This window comes from Copadichromis virginalis, linkage group LG3, assembly GCF_057382275.1.
Source record: "Copadichromis virginalis isolate Kocher_CV1m ecotype Utaka linkage group LG3, C_Virginalis_male_GT1.1, whole genome shotgun sequence".
Taxonomy (NCBI): Eukaryota; Metazoa; Chordata; class Actinopteri; order Cichliformes; family Cichlidae; genus Copadichromis; species Copadichromis virginalis.
Genome location: NC_140620.1, coordinates 62,530,510 through 62,557,864, shown reverse-complemented (window position 1 = coordinate 62,557,864; position 27,355 = coordinate 62,530,510). Strand labels below are relative to the sequence as shown.

The following is a 27,355-nucleotide window of genomic DNA, read 5'->3' as shown; positions in this document are numbered from 1 at the left end:
GCTCCTCCTGCCTCCCCTTTCCCTCATCCACCTGCTGCCTCTGTGGAAGCTCCGCCATAGCCACCACCAAACAACTGACTTATTTTTACACATCGACCAGCATCCGGCCAATCCGCCATCTTTCATTGTTTATACCGTTACAAAAAAATAAAAAAACATCATCAGCCCATTAAAAACGAAAAATCACCATCAGTATGCCCGATGGCCAGTCCAGCTATGGTCGTGCCATCAGTTAACCCTTCACGTGGCAGCTGTGACACGCGTGCCCAGGGTTGCCGACCCCTGCTCTAAAGCATCTGATTTGGATTCCTGAGATCAAATATATTTTCCTTTGTGTTTGTTTTCTTCCCATTTGTGGCTTTAATGTAGTGTTACATCCTGTTTGTTTGCTTCCATCTGTATACATGTCCAGATTCACTGTTATGTTTCTATTCTTACATTGCTGTGTGATCACTGTTCCCTCTGCTGACTGATGTGACCTTTTGTATCTCACACTGATACTTGTCATATTTGTATCTGCGCCTAAAAGATAAAAAGTTTTCCATGCTAAAACACAGCTCCACCTCCTGCAGTTCTCCCTCTGAACCACTAGATGTCTCTGTTATCTAAATGAAGACGTGCAGCACAGCAACCACAGCAGCGCTCAGATCACACGTGTCCTGTTATTATGTATAAAAGCATGAAACAGGTGAGACAGGTGGGATCAATATTAATGTTGTGGAAATATATGAAAAAGCAACAGAAGAGTGAAAACATTTCCTGTTTCTAGAAAGATCTTTCAGCTCACAGCTGCTCACAGACTGTATTTACAAGTGACAAACTGCAACTCTACAGTACATCTACAGTATATATCAAATATATTCTGTATTCAAATCTATTGAGTGATGTTTGAAAGTCTTTCCAGGTGAGTTTGATCCAGGAGGGTCTGAAGCCAGAGTCAGACAGAGACTGTGCAGAGACTGTAGAAGGACAGAGCAGCAGCAGAGCAGTCCAGATACACTGATGATCCTCTGTCAGATCCAGAGGGACACACAGGGATGATGCTGGACTCTACATTGTGTCTGACAGTGGAGCTGTTCTCAGAGCAGTTCACTCTGCAGCACTGACAGTCATCTGCACTTCTTCTCATTCCTCTGTCAGTCACTGCTGGATGAAGCTCTCCTCTCCACCTCCCAGTAACATGGCCCAGTCAGAGCGTCTCTACACACAAGCTGCTGCTGCTTCAACCTCTCTGGATCATCAGGACACAGCTCCTCCTCTCTCAGCACACACACCGTCCTGTTTACCATCACCAGCTCCACCTGCAGAGAGAAGAAGGAAGAGCAGAGGAGATAAACGAGTGTTTCCAGAGACTCTTCATCAGCTGTCAGTCAGTGATGCAGCACATCCAGTATAAAGAGCAGCAGGGACTTCAGTGCTGGGACTGTACTAGGACTCATTGTTGCTTCACTTTTTCTAATCTTTGGATTTTTATTGAAGTTGCTGAAAATGTTTTTCCCTCCTAGTTTGAGTTTGGACTTTCATTCATTAGAAGAACCTTGGTGTGTCCACTCTGAGCTCTGTAGGAACCCCAACAACAAGCCCAACAATCCAGATGGACGGTTCCAGCTGTTAACTGGAGGAATTCCATCCAAACATCTGCTCTCACTAAATTCTTCCTCACCTACAGACTGTGTTCTTCACTGCTTTAAACTTGGAAATGAATGCAGTCATTGGTCTGCGTGCTGCTTTGTTCAGAGAGCTGATTGGCTGTTGACAGCGTTTGATCAGAGCGTGTCAGCCGTTACCATGGTGACCATAAAGGTCAGAAACAGGAAGTGTTTGTGTCCAATCCTGAAGCCTGTCACCATTCTCCTCTCACAGCTTCACTGAGAAGCTGCAGCTTTACAGGAAACACTGGATCTTTGTTTCATACTGACTGTGTTTAGTACAATACTGCTGACAGCACCACCCACTCACTCCATCACTCTACTGACCCCAGAGTCTCCAGTCTGTAGTCTGGACTCTGCTGAAGATCAGACAGCTGCTTCACATCTGGATACTTCAGGTTGTTTCCCCACAGGTCCAGCTCTCTCAGATGGGAGGGGTTGGACTTCAGTGCTGCTGCCAGATAATCACAGCTGATCTTTGACAAACCACAGCTCTCCAATCTGTATAAAGAATGAAAGATGTAAGTTTATTAGACAAAGTGTGAGCTTGAAATCATTCAGTGTTTCATCATCTGTTCAGAGCTGAAGAAGGTTCAGAATGTAGAAGTTTAGAAAATGGAAACTCCAAACAGCTGAAGCCAACAGGAAGCAGCTTCAAACAGGAAACTGTGCAGAGTTTCAGACTATATGTCCTGATGCAGCCAGTTGGATTTTGGAGATTTGAATCTCTGTTCTGTGACTAAGTCCTTGAATCATTTCTTCCAGTTGGTCCAACAAGACAGACTAAGTGTTGGACATGTGTTGTGGCTCCATTAGGGGAGCTTCTAAATGTGATGTGATGGCCCCTCTGGGTCTGTCAGGTCACAGCACTGAAGAGAGCTCAAACTGGGCACACAGTTGTTCCAGTCTGGACCAAAGACTCTATACTGGGACTGAGGGACTGCTTTGACTGCTTTGACTTTTTAAAGGCTCATGTTCTCACTTAGATCATCGATTTCTACTTGCATTTCTTTCTGGGAAAAATGGGGATTACTTTGGAAACAGGAAGTATTTTCCCCAATAAGCAGCCCTGGATTAGTAAATCACTCCAACATGTTCTCAGGCAGAAGAAGCTGTCTTGTTATGAGGGAGAGAAGAAAAAGATTGAGGCACAGAAACTTGTTGAAAGAGAGATAAAGCAGCTAAAATCAGGTGTAAAAGTAAAGCAGAGGATGAGCTGAATAAAGGACACTCAAGGCTGGCTTGGAAAGGAATGAAGTCCATGGTGGGGATGCAGAACAAGGAGCAAAGATGAATGTGATGCTGAATCAGCAGAAGACTTGGACTCATTTGATTCCAGCTTTGATATCATTGATTTCAATGAAGAGCTTTGTGATTGTAGCAAAGGGCTGGTAGCTCTGAGAGTCCCACTGATGAGGTGTTTGTGTGGAAATCTCTTAGTGGGACCAAAGAGAGAAAAAGCCCTGGTCCTGATGCTGTGGGAGGGAAATGATTGAAGTGTGCTGTGAGGAACTGACTGGGAGATCTTCACACATTTTCCAGTCCTCCTTGGAACAACAGGAACTTCCCAGCATATGGAAACAAAGGTTAAGTGTCCTATGGCACTCAGTGATGATGGTGCTGTGGCCCCACCACCTCCACCTCTTTGTAAAGGAACTAACTGTAATCTGAAGCTTCAAATGGAACTAAGACTTCCTCCACTAGGTGGCAGTGTCTGATGAGAAAGTGTTAGTGGAGCTGGCCTGGAGTCAGAAACAGGAAGATGCAGGATTTGGGCTGAAATGGGGAAAAGTGGTTCGCACTAGTGCCTTAAAGCAAGAAGGTTGTAGGTTGAAGCTTGTTGGCCTTTCTGTGGAGGTTGGATGTTCTCCCACAGTCCAATGAAATGCTGCTTAGGTTCATTGGTGCTTCTAAATTGGCTGTAGGTGTGGATGTGAGAGAGTGCTTCTCTGTCTCTCTCTGTTGGCCCTGTGATGGACTGCTCACCTGTGCAGGTGGACCACGCCTCTTGCCCTATGACAGCTAGGGCACAGGCTGCAGCCCTGTGAGCCTAAGCTGAATAAACAGTTAGCAAAAATGATCCATAGATGGCCTGAAATCCCCCAGTTAGCAGTTTGGTAGATAGCTATGACATGCTAATCCCATCCAGCAGCTGTATTCTACCTGTAAGCTGATCCCTGCTGAGCCAAAGCACTTTTTCATATACAAATTACAACCTTTAATAGAAACCTATTGGTCAGCATCTTATTAGCCTGCTGTTAGCTTCATTCCACAGAAAACTGAGAGAAACTAACAGAGTTGATAAAGAATAAAGAGAAATGTGCTGATTTAAAGCCTTTGAAGTGCTTCAGATGATCTCTGTCCACTTCTGTCCACTCATTCATTCATGTAAGCTTTCTAATGCAGCTTTGATCTTCACAGTCTGCTTCATGAAACTCATTCTAACCCTGAATGTCAGAGTGTTCCTCCTTCTCTTTCCCATCATTCATGCTGGCAGTGGAGGAGATTTGGATGTTGGACTGTGTTTTGGATGATGTGTGTATGTTTGTGTTGGACTGCTGTCTGTAAAGCAAATGCACATTTTGCTTTGGATTTCAGTGTCAGACAGACTTTAAGGTGGAATGAAGAGTTGGAGAGTTTCACAGTGAATTATCCAGTGGAGGATTTTTCTTCTTCTTTGAAGGTTTGAAATGTGAACATTGTTCTGCTGCAGTCAATGGACTAAACCAGAGAAGAAGAAAACAGACTTTACCATGAAGATCCTCAGTGTGGATCAGTATAATATCAGCCTGATGTCTGCAGTTTAGTGTCAGCACAACTTTCACATCATATTCATCTCAGCACAACTAAAACATGCTGACTGACCTCAGAGTTTCAAGTCCACATCCTGGACTCTCCAGGAAACCACACAGATGCTTCACTCCTGAATCCTGCAGCTTGTTGTTGGAGCTCAGGTGCAGCTGTCTCAGATGGGAGGGGTTGGACTTCAGTGCTGCTGCCAGATAATCACAGCTGATCTCTGACAAACCACAGCCCATCAATCTGTATAAAGAATGAAAGATGTAAGTTTATTAGACAAAGTGTGAGCTTGAAATCATTCAGTGTTTCATCATCTGTTCAGAGCTGAAGAAGGTTCAGAATGTAGAAGTTTAGAAAATGGAAACTCCAAACAGCTGACAGAGTTCATACGCCTTTGTCAGGGTCAAATTCAAGCAAGACCATGTGGAAATTAAAACACATCATCCTAGGTGAACTTAAACACCTTTGTTCCCCTTTTGTTAAGACATAGAAAAGTACACCACACAAAAATACTGCAAAAGGAAACGGTCGCCTTATATACATAGTGTATAAACTCAAAATGCACATTTCACTTCAAATTAAGATTAAGGCTTTGAACAGATCACATAGTTCAGTTCAACATATAAGACTTTAAGAATGCACAAGCATCTACTTAAAATCTATTTAATTTATCATCCATGATATTATTTTGTACAATTCCAATGTATTTTGTTCATCTCCCTTAAATAAACAGGCAGTCTTAAAGTATGAAATATTCATATACAAACACATATAAATGTGTGTACTGTCTCAGTGGCTGATAGTACCCCACAGGCCTCAGTGTGAGCTTGAAGACATTTATAATGTTTAAGTAGTTTAATGTGCAGGTGCTGACGATAAACACATTTTGAATGAAAGCCGGGGAACTTTGGTAGCACAGAAACAAGTGGCTATTCTTTGTGACTATATGGATCACTCACAATACCATTATTTCACACAAAGGCACCAAATGAATACTCAAAAAAGCTGCAGCAATACACACAAATATAAACAGTACTTGGTGACAACTTTGCTTTTAGCCTTTAACCCTTCTTGACTACTTTTGATGTGGCCTCTATATTTTACCTTTAAAAACAGTTTATCTTGCCAATCTGTTATTTTCTCATTTTGACCAACTGTATCAGCACAATTTATCTAAATTCAGACAAAATTTAAAATACACGTAGAAAGTGATATTTTGACTGTAAAAACCACACACATGTTTAACGAATCATCTTCATAACTTGAAATGCAAATAGAGATTGTACACTTTTAAAAATACGCACACGTTTTGCAAACAACAAAGTTATATGGTACTATTTACCAAAAAATGCAGCCAAGGCCCAGACGTTTTTCATATAATCATTTCAAACTATTTACAGAACAATCAGGTGTCAAACAATAGTTTGTGTCACTCTAACACATATGAGAACAGCACAGGGATAAACCTGCAGGTCTGACAGCAGGTGTGTCACTCAGCGTTTACACTGCAATCTGCCTTTGTTGGCTTTAAGGCAGCAACTGTGACGATCACTAGTAGAACTGACACACAAAACAAAACAACAGCTACACACTAAATACACAAGACAACAAACTAACTTGAGACCAAACACGGTAAACGTCACAAATCTCTCACGTATCAAAACTCTCTCTCTCTTTCGCTCACTCGCTCTCTCTTGCCGGTCACTCCTAAAACTTCCCCCTTTTGCTAAACAACCAAATGTCATGTTTCCATATCATTTTTGATTGGTCGACATGGTACATTTTCCCACCTATAGGGCTTTGGAGCGTGATGTCACGGGAGATGGGCCATGCCCCCTTCCGCCATGACAGTAGGCCAGCCAAAGGATACCATTTCAGCTATGGATCGTACGTGTTGTGTTGTCGGTTGCAACGTTAGATCACACGATCGTGAAGGCAAGAAGCTGGATAACGGGCTCTCTTTTCATCGTTTTCCGTCCTGGAGGCAACGTGAGGGATCCCATGTATCCGATATTACTAAACAAAGACGTCAGGCTTGGATTGCAGCGGTGAGACGAGGGGATATCGAGTTCTCTGCAATCCCCAGCTTTTTGTTGGTTTGCTCACGGCATTTTCTTTCCGGTGAGTTCTAAATTAATTCATATCACTCTTGAAAGGCTTTTAGTGTGATTTTCAACGTGCTGAGGTCATAGATAATGAGATAAAACATGCTAATGTGTGATGCTGCAGAACCACATCATGTCGACTGAGTAGCTTATGATTTGGCATTATTGCAGGCAAACCAGCATATGAAATGGATGTAACAAATCCAGACTGGGCACCAACACTGCACATGGGGCATGACGACATACCTGTATCAGACTCGGACCGGCACTCAAGGCGTACGCAACGGAAGCGAAAAAGAGCACCCATCGGAGGTAAACAACCCCCCCCCCCTCTAAAAACATACTAAATTGCTATCACTGTACACTAATCCGCACATAACTTCCAGATGAATCACACACCTGTCATTGGAATATTGGTGTACATTTACCTTATGTCTAATTTTATCTTACAGGCTTTCGTTATGCAGCTGCAGAGTCTGAAGGTGTGCCCCGTGCAGAAGTGATTGATGAAGATCTGACAGAAGACCAACAGCAAAATCACAATGTCATGGAGGCAGTGGACAGCAGTTGTGTTGGACAAGTGGAGGTTGAGGTACCAGCTGCAAATGTGGATATACTGAAGAAATGTAAACCTTTTAAAATGATGACAGATTACAAACTCTCAGCTGTGTCTGTAATCAAACCTCTGTAACTTTGCTTCACTTCAGCAGCATCAGCTCATGTTCACATGTTGATTCATGGTTTGCTTCAGTTTTTGATGGACTGCAGAATATTTTGAAGGTTATCTGCTATAAAAAGCCAGAACAGGAAAATCTGCTTCATGTGTTTCTGTTTGATCCTCAGTGACTTTGACACAAAGGCCTCTACTGTGATGATCACACCTCTGATCAAGTCTCACAGTGTCAGCTTTGTTTTTATACATATGGATATGTGCTGATAAATGATCAGAATTATAATATTTCCCACTGTCTGCTGTGTGCCGTGACCTTTGACCTGCTAAAGACAGTCAGCTGTGGATTATTCATTGTTGTGTCTGATACTTAGAACTGTGAGGAAGAACACTACACAGTTAATCAGGGTCCCCTCTCTCTGAATCAGGAAAGGTGGGCAGGCCACGTGTGGGCCGCGGGCCATACGTTGAGTCTCACTGTTTGAAATGTGAACATTGTTCTGCTGCAGTCAATGGACTAAACCAGAGAAGAAGAAAACAGACTTTACCATGAAGATCCTCAGTGTGGATCAGTATAATATCAGCCTGATGTCTGCAGTTTAGTGTCAGCACAACTTTCACATCATATTCATCTCAGCACAACTAAAACATGCTGACTGACCTCAGAGTTTCAAGTCCACATCCTGGACTCTCCAGGAAACCACACAGATGCTTCACTCCTGAATCCTGCAGCTTGTTGTTCCAGCTCAGGTTCAGCTGTCTCAGATGGGAGGGGTTGGACTTCAGTGCTACTGCCAGATAATCACAGCTGATCTCTGACAAACCACAGTTCCACAATCTGTATAAAGAATGAAAGATGTAAGTTTATTAGACAAAGTGTGAGCTTGAAATCATTCAGTGTTTCATCATCTGTTCAGAGCTGAAGAAGGTTCAGAATGTAGAAGTTTAGAAAATGGAAACTCCAAACAGCTGAAGCCAACAGGAAGCAGCTTCAAACAAACACAACAAGAGAAAAAACTCTGAATGTTTCACATTAAAGTCGTACATTTATCATAAAAACAGGACAAAGACTTGAAAAAGTCGTGTTTTTCCTTCCAGGAACCACAAGGCTTCACTTTTAAAGGTGAAGTGTGAAAGAAATGGACATATTTGAAGTCCAACACCTTTTTCCAGTCACATTATTAAAGCAGACAAACTACAAGCTCATTTTCATTCCAACAAGTCATCTTCTGACCTGGACTAACAACACTGGTCTCTATGTGCAGCTGGCTGTGAGACCAGTGCTCAGGGAGCGTCTACAAAGTGCAACACTGAAAGAACATCACACACTAGCTTTGTCCCAAAACGTCGGCTGCATCCTTCGGAGGACCCGGTATTCGCGGCCTACGTGGGCCGGGTCCTTCAAAGACCGAAAAGGCTGGAAGTGCGAGGCTGTGAAATGGGACGGTCTAGCCTTCAGATTTGCGTCACCGCTGTGTTGGTGGAGTTTAATAAACTCGGCCGTCTGCTCCTTGCTATCTAAAATATAACAGGACACTGGCGTAAATTCTCGACCGTCTCACACTTCTGTTTAATCAGTTTCCTGTTTAACGTTTATTCAGCTGTGTGAAAATCCCGGAGGAACTTTGATCTCAGCCAAACCGATTTACTCCGGAACAAATAAAACACAGAAAAAAGGCAAACAATTACATTTTTAAGTTATCCGAGTGACTTATATATCATGTTTAACCTGAGTAGCGAAAGAGCGGGGTCTGAAAACGATGAAGCCGGGCGTCCGCTGCTCTCGCCGGCTGGAGTGACCATTGAACCCCCCGGCTTGCTAGCGAGCGGGTGGGTAACAGACGTCTCCGAAAACGTCGGCACACTTTTGCAAATATGTGATGTCTTGATAAACCAAGCAGATATTTGAAGTTTACACAGCTACTTTCTCGCCTGAAAATATGTTAAAAGTTTATTTTGTGACCCAGAAAGATTAATAAGAGTAATTTGAAAACTTAGTAGCTGCCGCCATTGTTGGCAGCTGAAATTTGGCTGGGATATGAATTCTGGGATATGGTGGGCCACGAAGGACACACCCGACGAATCCTTCAAATTCGGGGAAATGAAGGACGCATTTGTCGGGCACATTTGAAGGAGTCGACAAATACGGACAGCCTTCATTGCCTGGCTGTGATGTAATCGGCCTTCAAATGCAGCCTCTGGAGGATGCACCCGACGTTTTGGGACACAGCTACTAATTTGCTTCCATCATCCAACCTGAAGAGGAAACAGAGACGGCTCCCCTTCAAAGTAAAAGCTGCTCCTTTTGGACACAGTATCAAAGAAAGTCTACAGTATAACATAGAAAAGACAGAACAAAGTTTTGGTTGTTTTTAAATTGTGCAGAAATGAAACTACACTAAGCTCAATTATGTGACAGACATTTCATCCCATGTCAGTTTGGCCTCATCCTGGGCCGGATTATCCAGCACACACTCTGACCACAGGTCCATGTTGAGCAGGATGAGCTGCTGGCTAATCTGGAGGCTGTAGCAGCAGCTCACAGTCACAGTGGGTTTCCACTCATGAAAAAGCTCTGGCTGCTTCATTTCTCATCTCATATCAGAGACTTTAAAGCTTCACTGAAGCTGTACTGTGATGCTTCCATATTCCAGTGAGGCCTCCATAATGATTTCAGCTGTTCTGTACACACACTGTGTGCCCTGTATGGCTCAAAGTCTCTGCAGCCTGTTTTTATCTGCTATCATCAGATCTTCATCATCCTCATTCACATCCCTCACACACTCTACAGCCTCATCAGCACTGACTTCATCTTCACTGACTGATGGAGCACAACATGAACCTGTGGAGGCTGAAACACTGTCCTGTCAAACATCTCCCCGTCACCACTCCACTTCTGTCAGCCTTTAAATGAACCCTGCTCAAGTCTGTCACTTCTGTTTGGAGCCAAAAGAGGTTAAAGATTACGCCACTACATTCTTGTCTAGAAAATATTAAAGTGTATTTGGTGACACACAAAAAAGGGTAAAAGTATAGTTTGGGTCCACACATGTCCAAACCCTGGTGTGTAGGCCTACTTAGTATTGAGAAAAGCCCACTAAAAGAACGCCCACCAGACCAAAGCAATGGTGTTGACTTGATCAGCATTAACCCCGCCCCCTGACTTTGATGGGTGAAGCTGACAAATAAAATGTATTTATGAACAGCGATGCAGGGCCAGGAGTAGCAACGTGAATTAAATAAATACATCATTAAATAATTCATTAAATGTGTCAGTAAAATAATTAAAATAGAAAACAAACCAACAAAATATGTAATTAACTAATTTGAATTGTACATAAATACTTAATGAATTATTTTAAATGAAATTAACCGATAATTCATTGTGATTTTGTTTTGTGTTTTGATGAGCTAATAATCAGCTCTCTTTTTCTCATTGTTGTTCTAAGCCGCTTATCCAAAGGTAAGGCACTACCTGTTGAATTATTTCCAAAGTGTGCCAAATTGGACATTACAAATTAAAGTCTACTCACTGAAATTACTGGGGAATGTCTGCTTTGATTTTGATGAGAATCTCATGACAGTACTGAGGATTTAATGCAGTTGGACTGCTAAAAATGATTGAATGCGGTTGGACCGCTAAAGGATTTAATACGGTTGGACCGTGGAAAGCAGTTGGACTGCTGAGTGATTTTAGTATATTAGGGAATTTGGTTATTGTTTGGGGTGGAGCCCGTATTGGTTATAAGGTTGGACCTGCTTCAGTCTTACACTTTTTTGGCTGTTTTACTGTTGTTCCAAAGTATTATAAATTATTCAAGAACGTCAGTTGGACTGATAGGAAGCGCAGTGCTCAGAGGTAACGCTTGCCAATGCCAAGGACGCTTAGGCATTGTCCTCGAAGAGGGATAGTCAGTTGGTCACTGTGGAGCTTGGGGCACTCCAGAATAACTAGGAGTTAGAGTCTCCTTACCGTTTGGAACGGTAGTCTGCGCTTTTTTGGCCAGCAGAAGTTGGACTTCGGGCGTGTAACTTTAACTTAAAACTTCGGGGTAAGCCTTGGCTGTGAAATGCCAAAAATAGAGCTTCAGGCAAAGTTTGGGTTGGTTGACGCTTTTAAATTGAGTTAGGGATTTTAGAGATGAGGCCAGAAACTGTTGGACAGATACTGGTTAATTGATCACAAAAAAGTTGGACTTTATCGGTTGGACCGTTAACTTAAATTTGTCGAAATTGTTTAGGCGCTAAAGCTGACAGATGTGACAGTGGTTGTAAATATAAGACGTCTTTGTAATATAAAATAAGAGATCTCTGTGTGAAAGGAGTCTGAGGCAGTGCTGGAGCTATTTTTAGACTGTGTGTGTGTGAGTGTGAAAATGCAAATTAGTCAGCAGTGAACTGTTTAACCCACAGTTGGTTTTACAAATACTGCTGCAAACATTGTTGAGTGTGTGTTTAAGACGCCATTTATGTTCATTAGAGGGCTATAAATAAAGTTTTGAGTTGCCGTAGTGGATGTATAGTAATTGACTGAGTTTTGATATATAAATATAGTGAGTGCACTGTATATATTTAAGACTAACATATTACTTTTAGGAGTAACCTCTCATCAGCAATAAATGCTGGTGTGTTTTATTTTTTCTATTCTATGTGTGTGCTGTGAGAATTAATAGAGGTTTCAATTGTTTTCTTTGACTTGCTCTTTCTGATTATGAAAGGCATGTCTGAAATACTCTTAGGAAAGCGTGTTGTGAGTATATTCCTCAACTCTTGTCACAGTTTAAGTGTGTGAATGCTGTGAGTAGCAGGTTTTGAGTGATTGGGTGTGATTTGTACAAAATAATAAATAATAATAACACTATGAAAGTTGATAGTAGAGTGAGTGCAGAAGTGGAAGTGTGAGAGAAAAGGCGGTGTGTGTGTGAGACGATCTGACAAACGCAAAGAATTTAGTATATTTAGAAGTGTGTGCGTGAAATAAGGGTGAATTGTTTTAGATCAAGACTTAGTAAAACAAGAGTTTTATTAGCCTGTAAAAAAAACAAAACAGGAGAGATAGAAACAGAAAATATGGTTCTGAGCAGCTGCAAGGTTGACAGGAAATGGTGTGTGTGACAGGAACTTTGCATGCCCATAAAAGGAACTGACTGTGACAAGTGAGCACACAGAGAGAGAAACATACGAGTTAAACTCCAGGCAGATGAAGCAAATGGAGGTTTTAAGAAAAGAAATGAAAAGGATATTAATTGTATGCTTTAGTGTGTCAATACAGGTGGACTTCTTTCAACCTAGAATCTTGAGTACAAAACCATTGATTAACAGAATTGGGAGGAAAACAGGCCAGATTTTGGCTTAAAATTTTACAGCTTGACCTCCCACTTGTCCCGATCCTGAGAAGAAGCTCATAGGACAGTTAATCTCCTGATGAAGACCGACAGAACATCGTGGACTTCAAGAATTAACAGCAGGCAAAAGACAGTGCAACTGAAACTACACTGACGATACCAGCAGCAGCATGGAAGAAAAGCACGTGATGGAAAATGCACGGTGAACTGCAGGCTGGTAAGAACAGTGTGACATAACTGTTTAAAGACACTGAATGGGATATTTTGCCAGGCTGGGATTTAATCTAAAAGGAAAATACTGAAAAGAGCAACGGAGAAGAAACAGAGAAGAAACAGACTGTGTTTGCTGGGGATCACAAGACAACAAAGGACACTAAGAGAAGGGCACAGGGGCCAGTGGGAAGGTGAAGCCCAGACGAGTTCGACTGCGAGAATAGAGGGTACAATTGGGTTGAAATTGAAGCCGGAACTCAGGATGGTTTAGGGATGTCCACGTCACAAACAAAGAGGTAAACAAAAAGAAGGTAAAATAAAGAGAGAAAATAACTGACAATTACATTAATGAATAGAAGACACACATACAGATATTACATAGATTTATTTTTAGGATAAAGGGGAGAGCTTATACGTAGAAATGACTTTTTATACATATTGCATTTTGTGCCTTTAAGGGAGTTGTGGCTCAATTCGTCTCTTGTGGGTCACGAGCCTTTGGCTAGCGCTATGATTAGCCAATCTACTGTGAGGATGATATGAGTTATTGAAGGATTGCACACGCTTACAGACATATAGAGTCCATAAACACACATGACAGTATTGATTCCAGGCAAAAGGCCTCAAATTAATTTAGCGTTTAACTGAACTTGAGCTGGCCCTGTAACAAGTGACAGAAAAGAGGAACTGAATAGGAGTTTCTTGCTTTAGAGAAGGACCAAAGGAAGGAAAGCATATATTTTGGTTAAGTCTGATAAAGTAGAATGAGAAGGTATTGTTACATCAAAGGAGCAAGATGAAATAAAAAGGCTGTACCAAAAACAGGCTATAACATAGGAAATGTGAGTTTTAAAATGAAGTTAGTGTTAACCAGAGATGGGCAGTAACGCGTCACTTGTAACGCGTCACTGTAATCTGATTACTTTTTTCAAGTAACAAGTAAAGTAAGGGATTACTATTGCAAAATCGGTAATTAGATTACCGTTACTTTCCCGTAGGAACGCTGCGTTACTGCGTTACTAAAACCGAGATTTTTTTGCGAGAATGTCTCACGACAGTGACCTAAGCGAGTGCGCCGTTAGTGACAACAGCTGTGTGCAGATCAACAATGGATCATAAATCGATTGTGGGAGAGAGTATGAGCGTGCAGCGTTTAAAGCGTGGAAGTACTGACCTTATTTTGAGTTTGATTCCATAAAAAGTGACAGAAACATTAGTGTCCGTTGTGCGTGGGAAGAAAACCTTTTACAGCGAAAAAAACCCCCTAAACTTCCAAGCAAGCACCGAGTGCGCAACGACGTAATGGGAAATTCACAGAGAAACTCGCGGATTCTTCAACTGACCGCGGCACACCTGCACCAGGGTAAACCTCCGCCTACCCCCAGTCCTGCTTTACAGGTGAAAATAGAGCAACAGGACCGCTGAGTCTTTGAGTTTATTTATTTTCTGCTGTGTTTTACTTGCATCTATTTGAAAGACTGAGTATAAACACAAAAAATATTTCATTTTATGTGCTGGAATGTGCAGAAAATAGGTTTCAATGTTAAACTAATTTATTCAAGTCAGAGAATGTTGCATATAATTAAATTTTTGCTTGATGCATAAAATTAAAAGATTAAAACTGATAAAACAAGTTTAAAAAAAGAGACTTTTCCATTTGATTACATTTTGTATGATGGATTATGCAGAAAAAGTAGAATTGGGCTGAAAGATCTATCGCTTTATCACCTCTTCAGGTTGTAAATCGTGTTTTTAAAAAGTAACTAAGTAACTAAGTAATTAATTACTTTTGAAAATAAGTAATCAGTAAAGTAACGGGATTACTTTTTTGGGGAAGTAATCAGTAATTAGTTACTGATTACTTTTTTCAAGTAACTTGACCAACACTGGTGTTAACACACAGGAGTTGTTTCAAGGCAGCGTTTAGCTATGATAAAATGTATGCAGGAGTAATTGCTTATATGCTTAAACTTAATTGATTAAAGTGGGTTTTTTTTTTTGGATCTTTTAGTAGAATAGGCGCTTATAATGATTTTCTTGTGAAAGGAGATTCTAGGTCAGAGTGGAGGCCTTGCAGCAGCGAGACTTCTGTGTACAGGATGTTGATGATTAGATAAGGCAAGCGACAGGAAACGCATGCAGGGACGTGAAAGCAGCGTTTTAAGAGTTTTAAAATGATGAGTAACGTTGAAGAATATATATAAATACAAGTCAATAAGTCAAGAAGATAATTAGGATCAGGCTTTTGATTAAAGAGTCCCAAAGATGATAAGTTAGGGAGGTGCAGGAAAAGGTGTTTTGTTTGCTTTACAGAAGATCTCGGCGACCACAGGGGGGTGAGGATCCTGGAGGCCCGAGGCATGATGGACCACAAGAGAGGGACGCAGAAAAAACCTAATCTTACGCATGGAGTGTTCTCGAGGGGGAGCTGGTGTTTATTACTGGACCACTTAGATGACATGAGGTTGTCTGATTTGCTGAGCCAGAGGACGGCTAGAGAGGGTCAGAGCGGGAGTGGTGACCCCGATGTCCATGATGCCATGGATGGACATGGAAGCAGCTGAGTGGGCCGAGGAGTGACCCAACACAATGTATTGTGACCTCTGGTGTTCCAGAGGTCGAGAGAGGGAGTATTGAGATTGGAGAGATATTTTGCTGCTATTGTTAATAATCATCATCATTACCATTGCATTAATAATATAATCTACAGAATTGATATTGCATTCAGATGTTTAAACAGTGTGTGTCTTTCAGAAAGACTAAGTTGCAGGCTGACAGGAAGTTGCAGGTTTGAAGAGTGTGTCTTTTGCAGAACTGAAACCGAAAGCAGAGTCTAAGTGCAGGTTATTTTGAGGAGCCTTTAAGGACGAGGCACACACTTAGTTAAAGAGAATCATTTATAGGTGGAAGTTTAATCATGTTTTGCTCGGGGTTGCAAAAGAGCAGTTTGTCGCAGAACTGCTGCTGATGTGTCAAGATGATAAGCGAGCATCCGGCAGTGACAGGAAGTACCTGCCATGAAGATAGGAGATAATGTTCTTTTAAACTGTGTTAAAAGTCATTGTGGTTTTGATTTGACATATGCATATATTCTGTTTGTGACGTATGAGAGGGCGTCATTAAATTCAAGCCCTGATGGTATAAAATATCTGTTTATGCTTTGATTAAGTCGGAGATCAGCCCGGTCTGCGAACGGAGCTGGTCTTCCCACGCGTGTATTTCATTAAAATCAATTGTTTGACCAAGTTCTGGACCATGGTTGTTTGTACTCTCCTTCCCCAATATTTGAACCTTAACATTAGTTTACTCAAAATAAATTTAAGACATCAATATTAAAGGTTAAGTTATGATAATGAATACATGCAACTATAACTGATGACATAAGAATTTGGATTTTTAAGCTAAAGCGAAGGTGCTGACTCACTTGGCATGTTACTCTCAAATCCTCCCTAATAACAAGAACATAATTACACTTTAGCCACAAGAGGGCAGCAGCATTAATACAAGTCACGTGTATATAAAGGTACAGTGATTATATTACAGTGATTTTGACAAAAACAAAACAGAAGTTGATGCAGTGTGTTTTCCATAACATACCAACCAAATTAAATAATAAAAACTTTATAACTTACAGAGCTTTTTTAGAGACTTTGACCACTGGCAGCAGCCTCAGAAGAGCCTCCTCTGAAGCAGAGTATTTCTTCAGGTCAAACACGTCCAGATCTTTTTCTGATGACAGTAAGATGAAGACCAGAGCTGACCACTGAGCAGGAGACAATTTATCTGTGGAGAGACGTCCTGAACTCAGGGACTGTTGGATCTCCTCCAGTAGAGAACGATCATTCAGTTCATTCAGACAGTGAAACAGATTGATGCTTTTCTCTGCAGACAGATTCTCACTGAGCTTCTTCTTGATGTACTGAACTGCTTCTTGATTGCTCTTTGAGCTACTTCCTGTTTGTGTCATGAGGCCTTGCAAACGAGTTTGATTAGTCTTCAGACCCAAGAGAAAACGAAGGAACAAGTCCAGGTGTCCATTGGGGCTCTGTAAGGCCTTGTCCACAGCACACTGGTAGAAGTATTTCTCTGTCTGAGAGCTTGTTTGTTGCTCTTCCAGCAGATTGAGTCCAGAGTTGATGAAGGTCAGGTGGACATGAAGAGCAGCCAGAAACTCCTGAACACTGAGATGAACAAAGCAGAACACCTTGTTCTGGTACAGTTGTTTCTCCTCTTTAAAGATCTGTGTGAACACTCCTGAGTACACTGAGGCTGCTCTGATATCGATGCCACACTCTGTCAGGTCTGGTTCATAGAAGATCAGGTTTCCTTTCTGCAGCTGATCAAAAGCCAGTTTTCCCAGTGACTCAATCATCTTCCTGCTCTCTGGACTCCAGTGTGGATCTGTCTCAGCTCCTCCATCATATTTGATCCTCTTCACTTTGGCCTGAACCACCAGGAAGTGGATGTACATCTCAGTCAGGGTCTTGGGCAGCTCTCCTCCCTCTCTGGTTTTCAGCACATCCTCCAGAACTGTAGCAGTGATCCAGCAGAAGACTGGGATGTGACACATGATGTGGAGGCTTCGAGCTTTCTTGATGTGGGAGATGATCCTGCTGGCCTGCTCCTCATCTCTGAATCTCTTCCTGAAGTACTCCTCCTTCTGTGGGTCAGTGAACCCTCTGACCTCTGTCACCATGTCGACACACTGAGGAGGGATCTGATTGGCTGCTGCAGGTCGTGTTGTTATCCAAAGGCGAGCAGAAGGGAGCAGGTTCCCTCTGATGAGGTTTGTCAGCAGCTCATCCAATGAGGTGGACTTTCTTGTTTCAGTCAGGATTTTAGTTTTGTTGAAGTCCAAATTAAGTCGACACTCATCCAGACCATCAAGTATGAACACAACCTGGAAGTCTTCAAGCCTGCAGATTCCTGATTCGTTAGTTTGATTAAAGAAGTGATGAACAAGTTCCACCAAGCTGAACTTTTCCTCTTTCAGCACATTCAGCTCTCTGAAAGTGAATGGAAATATGAACTGGATGTCCTGGTTGGCTTTGTCTTCAGCCCAGTCCAGGCTGTATTTCTGTGTTAAGACTGTTTTCCCAATGCCAGCCACTCCCTTTGTCAGCACTGTTCTGATTGGTTCGTCTCTTCCTGGTGAGGCTTTAAAGATGTCTTCTTGTCTGATTGTTGTTTCTGGTCTGTCTGGTTTCCTGGATGCTGTTTCAATCTGTCTGACCTCATGTTCCTCATTGACCTCTGCAGTCCCTCCCTCTGTGATGTAGAGCTCTGTGTAGATCTGATTCAGGAGGGTTGGGCTTCCTGCTTTAGCGATGCCCTCAAACACACACTGGAACTTCTTCTTCAGTTGGGCTTTAAGTTCTCGTTTACAGAGTGGAGCAAATATTTCTGAAGGTAAGAAATTCAGAAACAAATATTATATAATAAATATCATAGCCTTTCAGTACCCTGAAAGGATGAATGTCTATTGGTCCATTTCTTGAGCTATTAGGAAAGATCAATATTCAGTCTTTAGAGAAATTCTCTTACTGCTCTGCAGATGGTCAGCCATCTCATGCTGCTTAAGTCTCCTCAAGAAGTGGAGTGTGATCTTCAGAAATGCTTCTCTGCAGCTCTTTCTTTCATCTTCATCCTCTCCTTCAAACATCTCCTCATCCTCCATCTGGCTCTTTAAAGTTTCTGGGTGATCTGGACTCAGAAGCTTCTGGATCTTCTTCAGCTCGTTCTTCACAAACATGGTGATGTTGTCCTCCAGCCGCTGGAAAAGAAGACTATATGAATTACCCAGTGGTAAATGGACTGGTTCTTATATAGCTCTCTTTGATACTCTGTGCACACAAAGCATTTATACAACATGCCTCATTCAACCAAGCACATTGTTCTATGCTTAAATACTTTCTTTCACACTCTGATGGATGCATCAGAGGGCAGCTTGGGTTTAGTACGTTACCCAGTACATTTGCCAGCCAGGGTTTGATTCACAAACCTAACTAGTAGCTGACCTGCTCCCCTGCTGAGCTACAGTCACCCCAATCTGACTGAAATCATGGAGCCCAAACTCTGATTTATGTTGGACACACTGACAATCCTCTGGTCCACAAAGTGCAGCATAGAGGTGACTGAAAAGAACAAATGTAAACGTAGTACTACAAACCATAACCACAGAGTCCAGGTGTGTTTGATGTTGCTGTGCAGACTGACCAGTGGAAACCTCTGCTCTCTGCTGGTCCACTCTGTGGAGGAGTAATGTATAATTAGCTCATGTTATGTCTGTCCACACACAGACACAAGCTAAAGGTCCATGAAGTGATGTTTGGATGGGTTCAGTCAATCAGATGACTGTCATGGTGAAGCTTTGCTAGTCCTGCTGATCCCACTGAGAATTAACAACTCAGTTTCCAGATGTCTGTAGTTTTCTGCTCAGTTTCTTTAGTCCCAACAGCTCTTACCATCTCCTGCATAAAGCTTTCCCTCCATGCTCAGATGCCCTGGAACAAGGTGCTCTCTTTATATCAGTGACTGGTTTAAAGGGACAACTTGCAGTGCTCGCCAAACTTTGTGTCAGCAAAAGTAGTTCTAATGTTTCTTACATTTTTACATTTTTACACACACAAATCAATGAACGCAAAAACATGAACTTTCCAGATATTTTGTTTTACAATGTTACAAAACTCAGTTCAAAACTACACAGTCTGATTTACAAGTACAAAATATTTATGACCACAGTTTGAGCCGATGTATGTCCCGAGTCTGTGGACTCAGTGGTTTTGTTTTGATTGTTATTGTCTTTTGTTACAATTTCATTCTGATTAAGATTTTCTAGTTCTGAGGTTTTGGTTTCTGTGTTCCCTCTGTACTGTGTTAGTATTGTGTCTCTGTGTTCACTTCCTGTTTTATTTTGACAGTGCCATGTCCTACGTTAGTGTGTCTACTTTTGCTTCCCCTTGTCTGGTTATGTCCAATGAATCCTGCTGTGTCTCCCTTTTCTCATTCCCTGATGGCTCTTTTGTGTATATGAGCCCTTTGTTTTCTCCTGCTTGTTGCTGGTTCGTCTGTGTTGTCTCCCCGTGTCTCCGTTTAAGGTTTCAGGTTAGTTTTGTAGTTTTTTCAGTAGAGGTTATCTTAGCTTCTGCACAGGCCATCTCCACTGCACTTCACCGTTTCAATAAAGCTCACTCACTTCACAGCAGTGTCGGCATCTTGGGTCCTTTATTAAATTCAACATGGCTCGCCCCGCTAGCCGTGACATAAGATGTGAAAACAATATCCAAAAAACACGAGGGACAAACAGGGAATAGTTTTAAGGTGCAGGGCCAACAAACTGAGTCTAGCCATGAACTCAGAGTTGATTGAATTAGCATTTTGAATTGGCTGATCTGAGCAATCAAGTCTATGTTCACTTTGAGTTAAGATTATACGTGATTGATGGAAAAGAAAAAAGCCATCATCAGCAACTGATTCTGATTTAGCAGGTTTTCAAATCTAAACGGTACCCATCCCTAGCTGGCTGTAGTTAAACCTTTACTTAAAAAGCATCCCTAGACCCAGCTGTCTTAGCTAATTATCAATCCTTGAAAGAGTAGTTGGGGGGCGACAATCAGAGGGGCAGTGTGATGATCTTTGGTTACAAACTACTGCAGTCAAGTCATTAAGGGAGACGGGATCAAACTGCTCTAAGACAGCTGAGCACACAGGAGAAAGACTCGGATCTGAGGCAGCAGTCGGCGAGACAAGAGCCCTAATAGATAGAAGCTTGTTGTTAAAAAATGCTAAAAAGAGTGACACTGAAAAACTAGTTCATGCATTTATTACTTCCAGGCTGGACGACTGTAATTCATTATTATCAGGATGTCCTAAAAACTCAGTGAAAAGCCTTCAGCTAATCCAAAATGCTGCAGCAAGAGTCCTGACAGGGACTAGAAAGAGAGCAGATTTCTCCTGTTTTGGCTTCCCTTCATTGGCTGCTCCTCACATACAAGGTCTTAAATAATCAGGCCCCATCTTATCTTAATGCTGCACCACAACACCTGATCTCTGGTTTCCTCACCTCTTCAATCCCACTTTAATACTTGACTAAACTCATTTTCCTGTTTAGGTGTTGAGGCAAAGCCGCCCATCTACAATGCAGGCAACAGCAAACGGAGCTATTTTTGATTCCCTTTGAGTTTTTTCTACTTTTGTGCTACAAAATGTTCAAGCTGATTAAATTCATTAGAATAAAAGTTCAGATAATTTTCTCATATTAATGTTGGAGGTAGAAATTCAGGTAACTTTGCACAAAAACTGGCAGAAATTTCCTTCAAAGATGGAGTTTTTACTTTAATACTGTGAGTACATTTCAGAGCCTGGACTCTTTTACCTTTACTTGAGTAAAGAAGTTGAATCAGTATTTCAGCTTTAAGAGGGTATTTTAACACAAACATCAGTCCTTCTACTTAAGTATGTTTGACACTTTGTTTAATCATCATTTTTAATGATCAAATATAATTATGTTTGTTATTTGTGGATTTTAAATGTCCTTGACAGAGACAGATGATGATCATTATCCTGCACTGTGGTCTCAGGTTTGGTCGAGCTAGCACAAAGAATGGCTATGTTGAACTTCCTCCTGGGATCTACACTAAGAAGTGAGTCCAACATTAGCAGGGTCTCTTTCCTTTATCTGATTCACTTTAGCATTCACAGTCACGTGAAGCTTGTTATTAACTCGATAAGTCAACCCAGGGTTTCAGCTGAGCGCTCACATGAAACACATGGTGTTGGCAGCATCTGATCAATCATATTCATGGAGACGTGTATCAGCAACAGAGCAGCTGAGTTTGCAGAAGGAAGTCAAACTAAACCACAGGAACAATATGAGGAGATTACACACATAATAAAATACTAGCAGTAACACAGCTGCTGCAGACAAATCAGTCGTGTGATCGTGTGTGAGAGGAGAAGGACTGTAAAGGAGTTTGGTGTTAAAAGCTCTGTATGAATGTGGGAGACTTTGAAGGGCTTTAAAAAGGCCAATATAAAATAAAAGGCAGCAAAATTGCTGAGTGTGAAAGTCACCAGACTTATCAGAGCTCTGTGATTAAGACCTGTAAGAACACCTGTTTGTACTTGTTGGCATTATATCAAACACACACGTATATTAAGCCTTTGTTTGAACTCTGGTTGAATTTGTTACTTTCAGACTGTGAAACATCACAGAGGCTGCAGCTGCAGATCTTTTATTCACCTGGAAATTTACTTTAAATGTTAGATGGAAAATGTATTGCTCAGTTTCACCAAAGTAAGAACAAGAATCCATAAACCTTCATAAAGACAAACATCTCCCAGAACATTGAGCTGCTGAAGTGTCACTGAAGGGAAAAACTATTTGTCCTCCTCCATCCAGCAACACCTGAAACACCTGAGTGGAAGCTCCTCCCTACACTGTGTTTGAAGCAAAGCACAAAGGAGACACCTGCTGGAGCAGCTGGAGTCCTACAGACACTCAGCCTCTTCACTACACAAACACCTCCTACAACATCCACTCTTTCCACTCTGACTGCTGTGTTTGTGGAAACACTCCAACACACACCGCTTCACATACCAACATAGAAATGTGTGAAAAAGAGCTGAGCTGATATTAAACATGAGGATTTATTCAGAAATACAGAGTCAGGAACAACATCTAGACACACATTACCTCTCAGCAGCAGAAGAACAGCCTTTAAAGTCTATATAAAAATCCTTCGACCTGTTGCTCTTTAAGGAAACACAGCTGGGTTCAGGTCCAGGAGATTCTGGCCTCTTATTGATCCTAAAAGAAAAAGAATAAATGTCACAGCTTCATGTGACAGGAAGGAAAAACTGGAAATATTAAATTAAAGATATGATGAACAATCTCATAAAAATAATGTACTTACTCTTTGTCACATAACAGTCTTTTGTTAAAGTTTACAGCAACACCCTTCGACCTGTTGCTCTTTAAGGAAACACAGCTGGGTTCAGGTCCAGGTTCTGGATTAGTTTCAGGGTTATGTCCAGCTGAGCCTGGTACGCCCCACAGCTCTGGGCTTTAAAACAACACACACAGAGGTATGAGTGTGAATAATGATGGAGCAGTGATGTGAGTGCTGAGCTGTGACATGGAGAAGAGTCATGGACAGTTAGAGATGGTCATCTCACCTCTGAGCTTTGGTCTGGCTCTCATGTTCCCCACACAGAGTGCTTTTAGAGGGAGGGACTCCCTCCTCTCTGTCCTCACACTGATCCATGCTGCTCAATTCACATCAGCTCACACACACTTTCTACCTTCACCTGCAGAGGAAACACAAATCATTCATGTGCACATCAACTGAAATCCTCCTTTCCATCATGTGTGCTGTCCAAATATCAGCTGAATGCAGTCAGACAGCAGTGTGAGGCACAGGAAGCTGCCATCAGCTGCTCTACTTCTACTATCAGTCCACTAGATGGAGCCATGAAGCACACATGATGCATTCACTGACACACACTGATTCACTGTGACTGGAAGTTTAAGTACATTAAGCCTCCACTCATCTACATTGTGCTTACAACCCACTGCCCCCCATCTCCCACCCCCATCAACCTCCTGGGGCCAGGAATGACTGGAACTGAATTGGAAACGGGCGTAATCAAACATAAATCTGTTATTCTTATCCAACCTGTCTGCCTGGACACAGTCTGCTGACCGATCATGGAGCCTGTGATTCGCTTGGACAACAACTTCATGAATGTGGAAATGAAACTGAGTGTCAGCTGAGTGTCGAGCAGAAGAGGAATCAGAGAAAAGTGACAGAGCTGCTGACTTTACAAAGAAAACTAAAACCATGTTGAAGAGATTAAACAGATAATACAATCTAACAACAACAACACAGCTGCTGCTGCAGACAAAACACATGTATGAGTGTGTGACAGGAAAAGCACTGAACAGAAGTTTACTATTAAAAATGCAGCATGTTGTAAAAAGTTTGGTCAGTGAGACTGAAAAATGGCTGCATGAGTTACTATTGTGAACAAACCCCTATAAGAACCCTGATATTACCTGAATAAGATCAAATCCTGATACGTAGTGCAGACCTTGGTAAGAGATACGGTCCAACTGGAATATAAACCTTTGGTGTGTTTAATCCAGTCAGTCTCTGAGTAACTGCACTCCTCTGCTTTCTGTTGGAAGAGAAACGAAAGTTTGTAGCACGATCCTTTTCCTCAGAGGCCTGTGTTGAATTTATATTACATCTAAGATAAAAAATAATTCACAAAGTCTGCTCTGTCCTCCTGTCCTCCCTGCAGTCTCTGTGAGCTCCGCAGAGTGATTATAAAGACCCGGAGCTCAGAGTTTCTCCAACACCGTGGTCAAGTGTGAGCCACGCCCGCCACCCGTTATCTGTCAAACTTGAGCTTCAACGCTAAGTTTTACAGTAGTGCTGCTTCTTATCCCTTTTTGCTGATCACACACATAACAACACACATGATTTTCAGGAAGTTAACAGAAATTAAGCCACAGTGTCATTTGTTTTTCACTCAAGTTGTCTTTTCTTCTTAATTTTTCTGGTAATGCTTCTTCATTCATGATTCATTCAAATCTAAAATAACTTCAAAAAATGTAAAATATTTCTGAAAATCATCTCTTATAGTTGAAATTCAGTTGTCATTTGGCTCAGCTGCTCTTTCATGCATCCATAGTTTCACCTCAAACTGCTGCTTGAGACACGAGAAATTAAAGAACAACTCTGTTCAAACGGAGAAACTTCGAAGGAACTCAATAATGTCATTTAAATGGTTTCAGGTAGGTGTATGAAGGTTCTGTATTCAATCATATATGATAGTTGACATGAAATTCTGAATTCATCTTCTTGGACACCCACACTGCAAAATTCTGTAGAAATGAAATTAGTCGTTTCTAATCAATTTCAACATCAAATATCATAACATTGCATCAAAATGCGTAAAAATGATTCTTGATAGCTGACCTTAAAGTCTCTGTGCATTCTTCCTCTGGGTTACCTTCTCTATATATTTGCAGTTTAACCACCAAAAGCTGCAAGGTTTCAGAGAAATAAAAGGAACGTTCTACTCAAATTTAATAAGATTCATTTAATAAACAATAGAAAAAAACTTTGACAGTTGTCATAAAATTCTTAACAAACTCCTCTTCTGTCTGTAGCTCAGGAGTTAGAGCAGGTCACGAAGTAACTGGAAGGTTGGTTGTTTGATACGAGATACTAACCCCAAGATAGAAAACTCTTCTGCACAGGAAAAGTCCTTGAATGAGTCATTTGTATGAAGCACTTTGAATGCTCAGAGTAGAAAAGCACCATATCAGAACCAGCCTCACCCACTTGTGATGGGTGGGTGGCTGTGGCTCAGGTGGTAGAGCAGATCAGCTGCTGATTGGAAGGTTGGTGGCTCGAACCTTGGCTTCCCCAGCCTGCATGCCAAATATCCTTGGGCAAGATACTAACCCCAAGTTGCCCTCTGATGATTAGTTTGCACTTGTGTTTAGAAGTGCTTGTGTGAATGAGGCCTGTTGTATAGAGCACTTTGAAAACTCCAGGAGAGTAGAAAAGCACTATATAAGAATCAGTCCATTTACTACATGTCCGCAAAGTTTCATCTCCAACCACTGCAATATTATTTGTTAGGATCGCTGTTCTCTCCGGGTACTCCGGCTTCCTCCCACCGTCCAAAGACATGCAGCTTGTGGGGATATTTAGTTGGATAATCCAAATTGCCACTAGGTGTGAATGTGCGAGTGAATGTGAGTGCGAATCGTTGTCTATCCCTGTGTGTTGGCCCTGCGACAGACTGGCGACCTGTCCAGGGTGTGCCCCGCCTCTCGCCCTATGACAGCTGGGATAGGCTCCAGCGCCCCCGCGACCCTGAAAAGGAGAAGCGGAAGCTGATGGAGGATCGCTGTTTTTTTCCTCAGGGTTTTGTGATGCCTTTTTGTTTTTGAGAGTCTTTTGTGTTTTAGTTTGGATCTTTGTATATAAGGATGGTTAATAGTTTGCTTTAGGATTTACTATATCCCATGTACCCTGTTTTCATATTGTAGTTTGTCTTCTTGGTTTTGTAACACTAAATATCTGCTTTTGTGATCCCTTTCTGTACTTCAGTTATGTCCCTTTGTCTGTCTTGTCTCTCTGTTTGTCTGTCATTGTCTGATTTCCCCATCTGTCATGTTTCCCATTCACTTATATTTTCCTTTCTGTTTTCTACATGTCTGCGTATGTCTCTGTGTATCATTTCCTCTTTTTTATCGTCTCATGTCTTGTGAACTTAGCTTTGAGTTTTACTTCCCCCATTTGGTTAATGATTTGTTCCCATCAGTGTCTCAGTCTCGTCTGCATTTATCTAGCTCATGTTCCCCTGTCCAGTCTGTTCTCCTCTATGTAATTTAAGCCTTGTTCTCCATGTTTTCCTGTTTTATTGTTTTAACTGTTGCTTCCTGTGACTATTGTAGTTTTCTCCTGCATCATGTCTCTCACCCGTTGCCTCTCGTCTCATTATCCAGTGTGTATTTATTGTCCCCGTCTTCTTGTGTACTTTGTGCTTTCCTTGCTCTGTGTTCCCATGGTTTTGGGGGCGGTGGTGTGGGATTGATTAAGGAAATGGCTGAGTTAATAGGAATGACCAAAATGAGAAAAATAAATCGATCTTCAATAAGAGAAAGGATTATTCTAAGAAGGAATATTTTTGATGGATCAGAATTATATAATGAAATATGAACAAAATCTTTTGTTAATCATTGTTTATTAACTGAACCTTGTTGAATTTGAGTAGAACTGTTTTTTAATTTGGCAGAAACACGGCAGCAGTTTGAAATGAAACTATCCAGGCTGTAGAGTAGACGAGCAAAGTCAAGAATCCACTGAGATTTTCATGACAATAACTAAGAAGGATTTCTTAAATGAATTGTTGATACGCTGTTATAATAATCCACTGAGCTTATTGAATTTGGGGAGAAATGTCCTTTAATGTGCAATCACACAGTGGGCTGAGATGAAACTGCACACAGTGTGGGTGTCCCAGAAGAGGAATCAGTTAGAAATTTAGTGTCAGCTAGTAAGCAAGAATTTAAAAAATATTTTTACAGATATCAAATTTGTTCTGTTATATAAAACTCTAATTTATACTAGTCAGGTGGATCATCAACAATCATCAATCAGTGCAGTACCAGCAAAATTCAGACAGACACACAAACACACACATGCACAATTTTACTGTCTTAACACAGTATCATAAATCTAATTAGAATATGCTATAGTCCTTTAAATACCAATTTAAATATATTTCAAAAATATATTACAGCTTTTTTCAGTCTGTTGAACAAAAATCCCCAAAGAAGAAGAAGCACTACCATAAAACTTTGTGTAAAAGTGCAAGAAAGTTTAAGAGGCTTACAAATGACGGCTCACATAACTGCGGTGTTACAAGTCAACCTCCTTCATATCTGTCATCATGAACAATGCTATGGTTTGTGCTGGAGCGAAGCTGCACACAGCTGATATTATCAGAAAAAAATACATACTGATTCGATTACCTTCACACGCAGATTCA

General features: G+C 41.4%; 1 protein-coding gene and 1 long non-coding RNA gene across 3 annotated transcripts in view; both read right to left on the bottom strand.

Annotated features, from left to right (window-relative positions):
- Positions 1-692: 692 nt before the first annotated feature.
- LOC146716517 (uncharacterized) overlaps positions 693-27,355 on the bottom strand; it is a 43,716-nt gene continuing 17,053 nt past the window's right edge. The window contains exon 2 of the long non-coding RNA XR_014919227.1: positions 693-1,301. This is a non-coding gene — a long non-coding RNA (uncharacterized LOC146716517). The remainder of the gene's footprint in view (positions 1,302-27,355) is intronic.
- Positions 4,496-18,552, bottom strand: LOC146716519 (protein NLRC3-like). Of its 2 annotated transcripts, none has more exons than XM_085452572.1 (3): positions 18,326-18,552; positions 16,414-18,184; positions 4,496-4,691 (listed from the first exon to the last, which is right to left on the bottom strand). In XM_085452572.1, the coding sequence occupies exons 1-3, from the start codon at positions 18,531-18,533 to the stop codon at positions 4,496-4,498; spliced, it is 2,175 nt and encodes a 724-aa protein (XP_085308698.1). In that variant the 5' UTR covers positions 18,534-18,552. The 2 variants fall into 2 exon arrangements, with proteins under 2 accessions (XP_085308698.1, XP_085308697.1); XM_085452571.1 differs by lacking the exon at positions 4,496-4,691 and adding an exon at positions 7,866-8,061.

What these genes read in the sequence shown, in the direction of transcription:
- LOC146716519 (XM_085452572.1), bottom strand. Translation starts at nt 18,533, where the DNA reads ATGTTTGTGAAGAACGAGCTGAAGAAGATCCAGAAGCTTCTGAGTCCA. An exon ending in GGCTGACCATCTGCAGAGCA is followed by an intron (nt 18,185 to 18,325) that starts GTAAGAGAATTT and finishes TCTTACCTTCAG; the next exon opens with AAATATTTGCTCCACTCTGT. An exon ending in AAAGTCTCTAAAAAAGCTCT is followed by an intron (nt 4,692 to 16,413) that starts GTAAGTTATAAA and finishes TTCTTTATACAG; the next exon opens with ATTGATGGGCTGTGGTTTGT.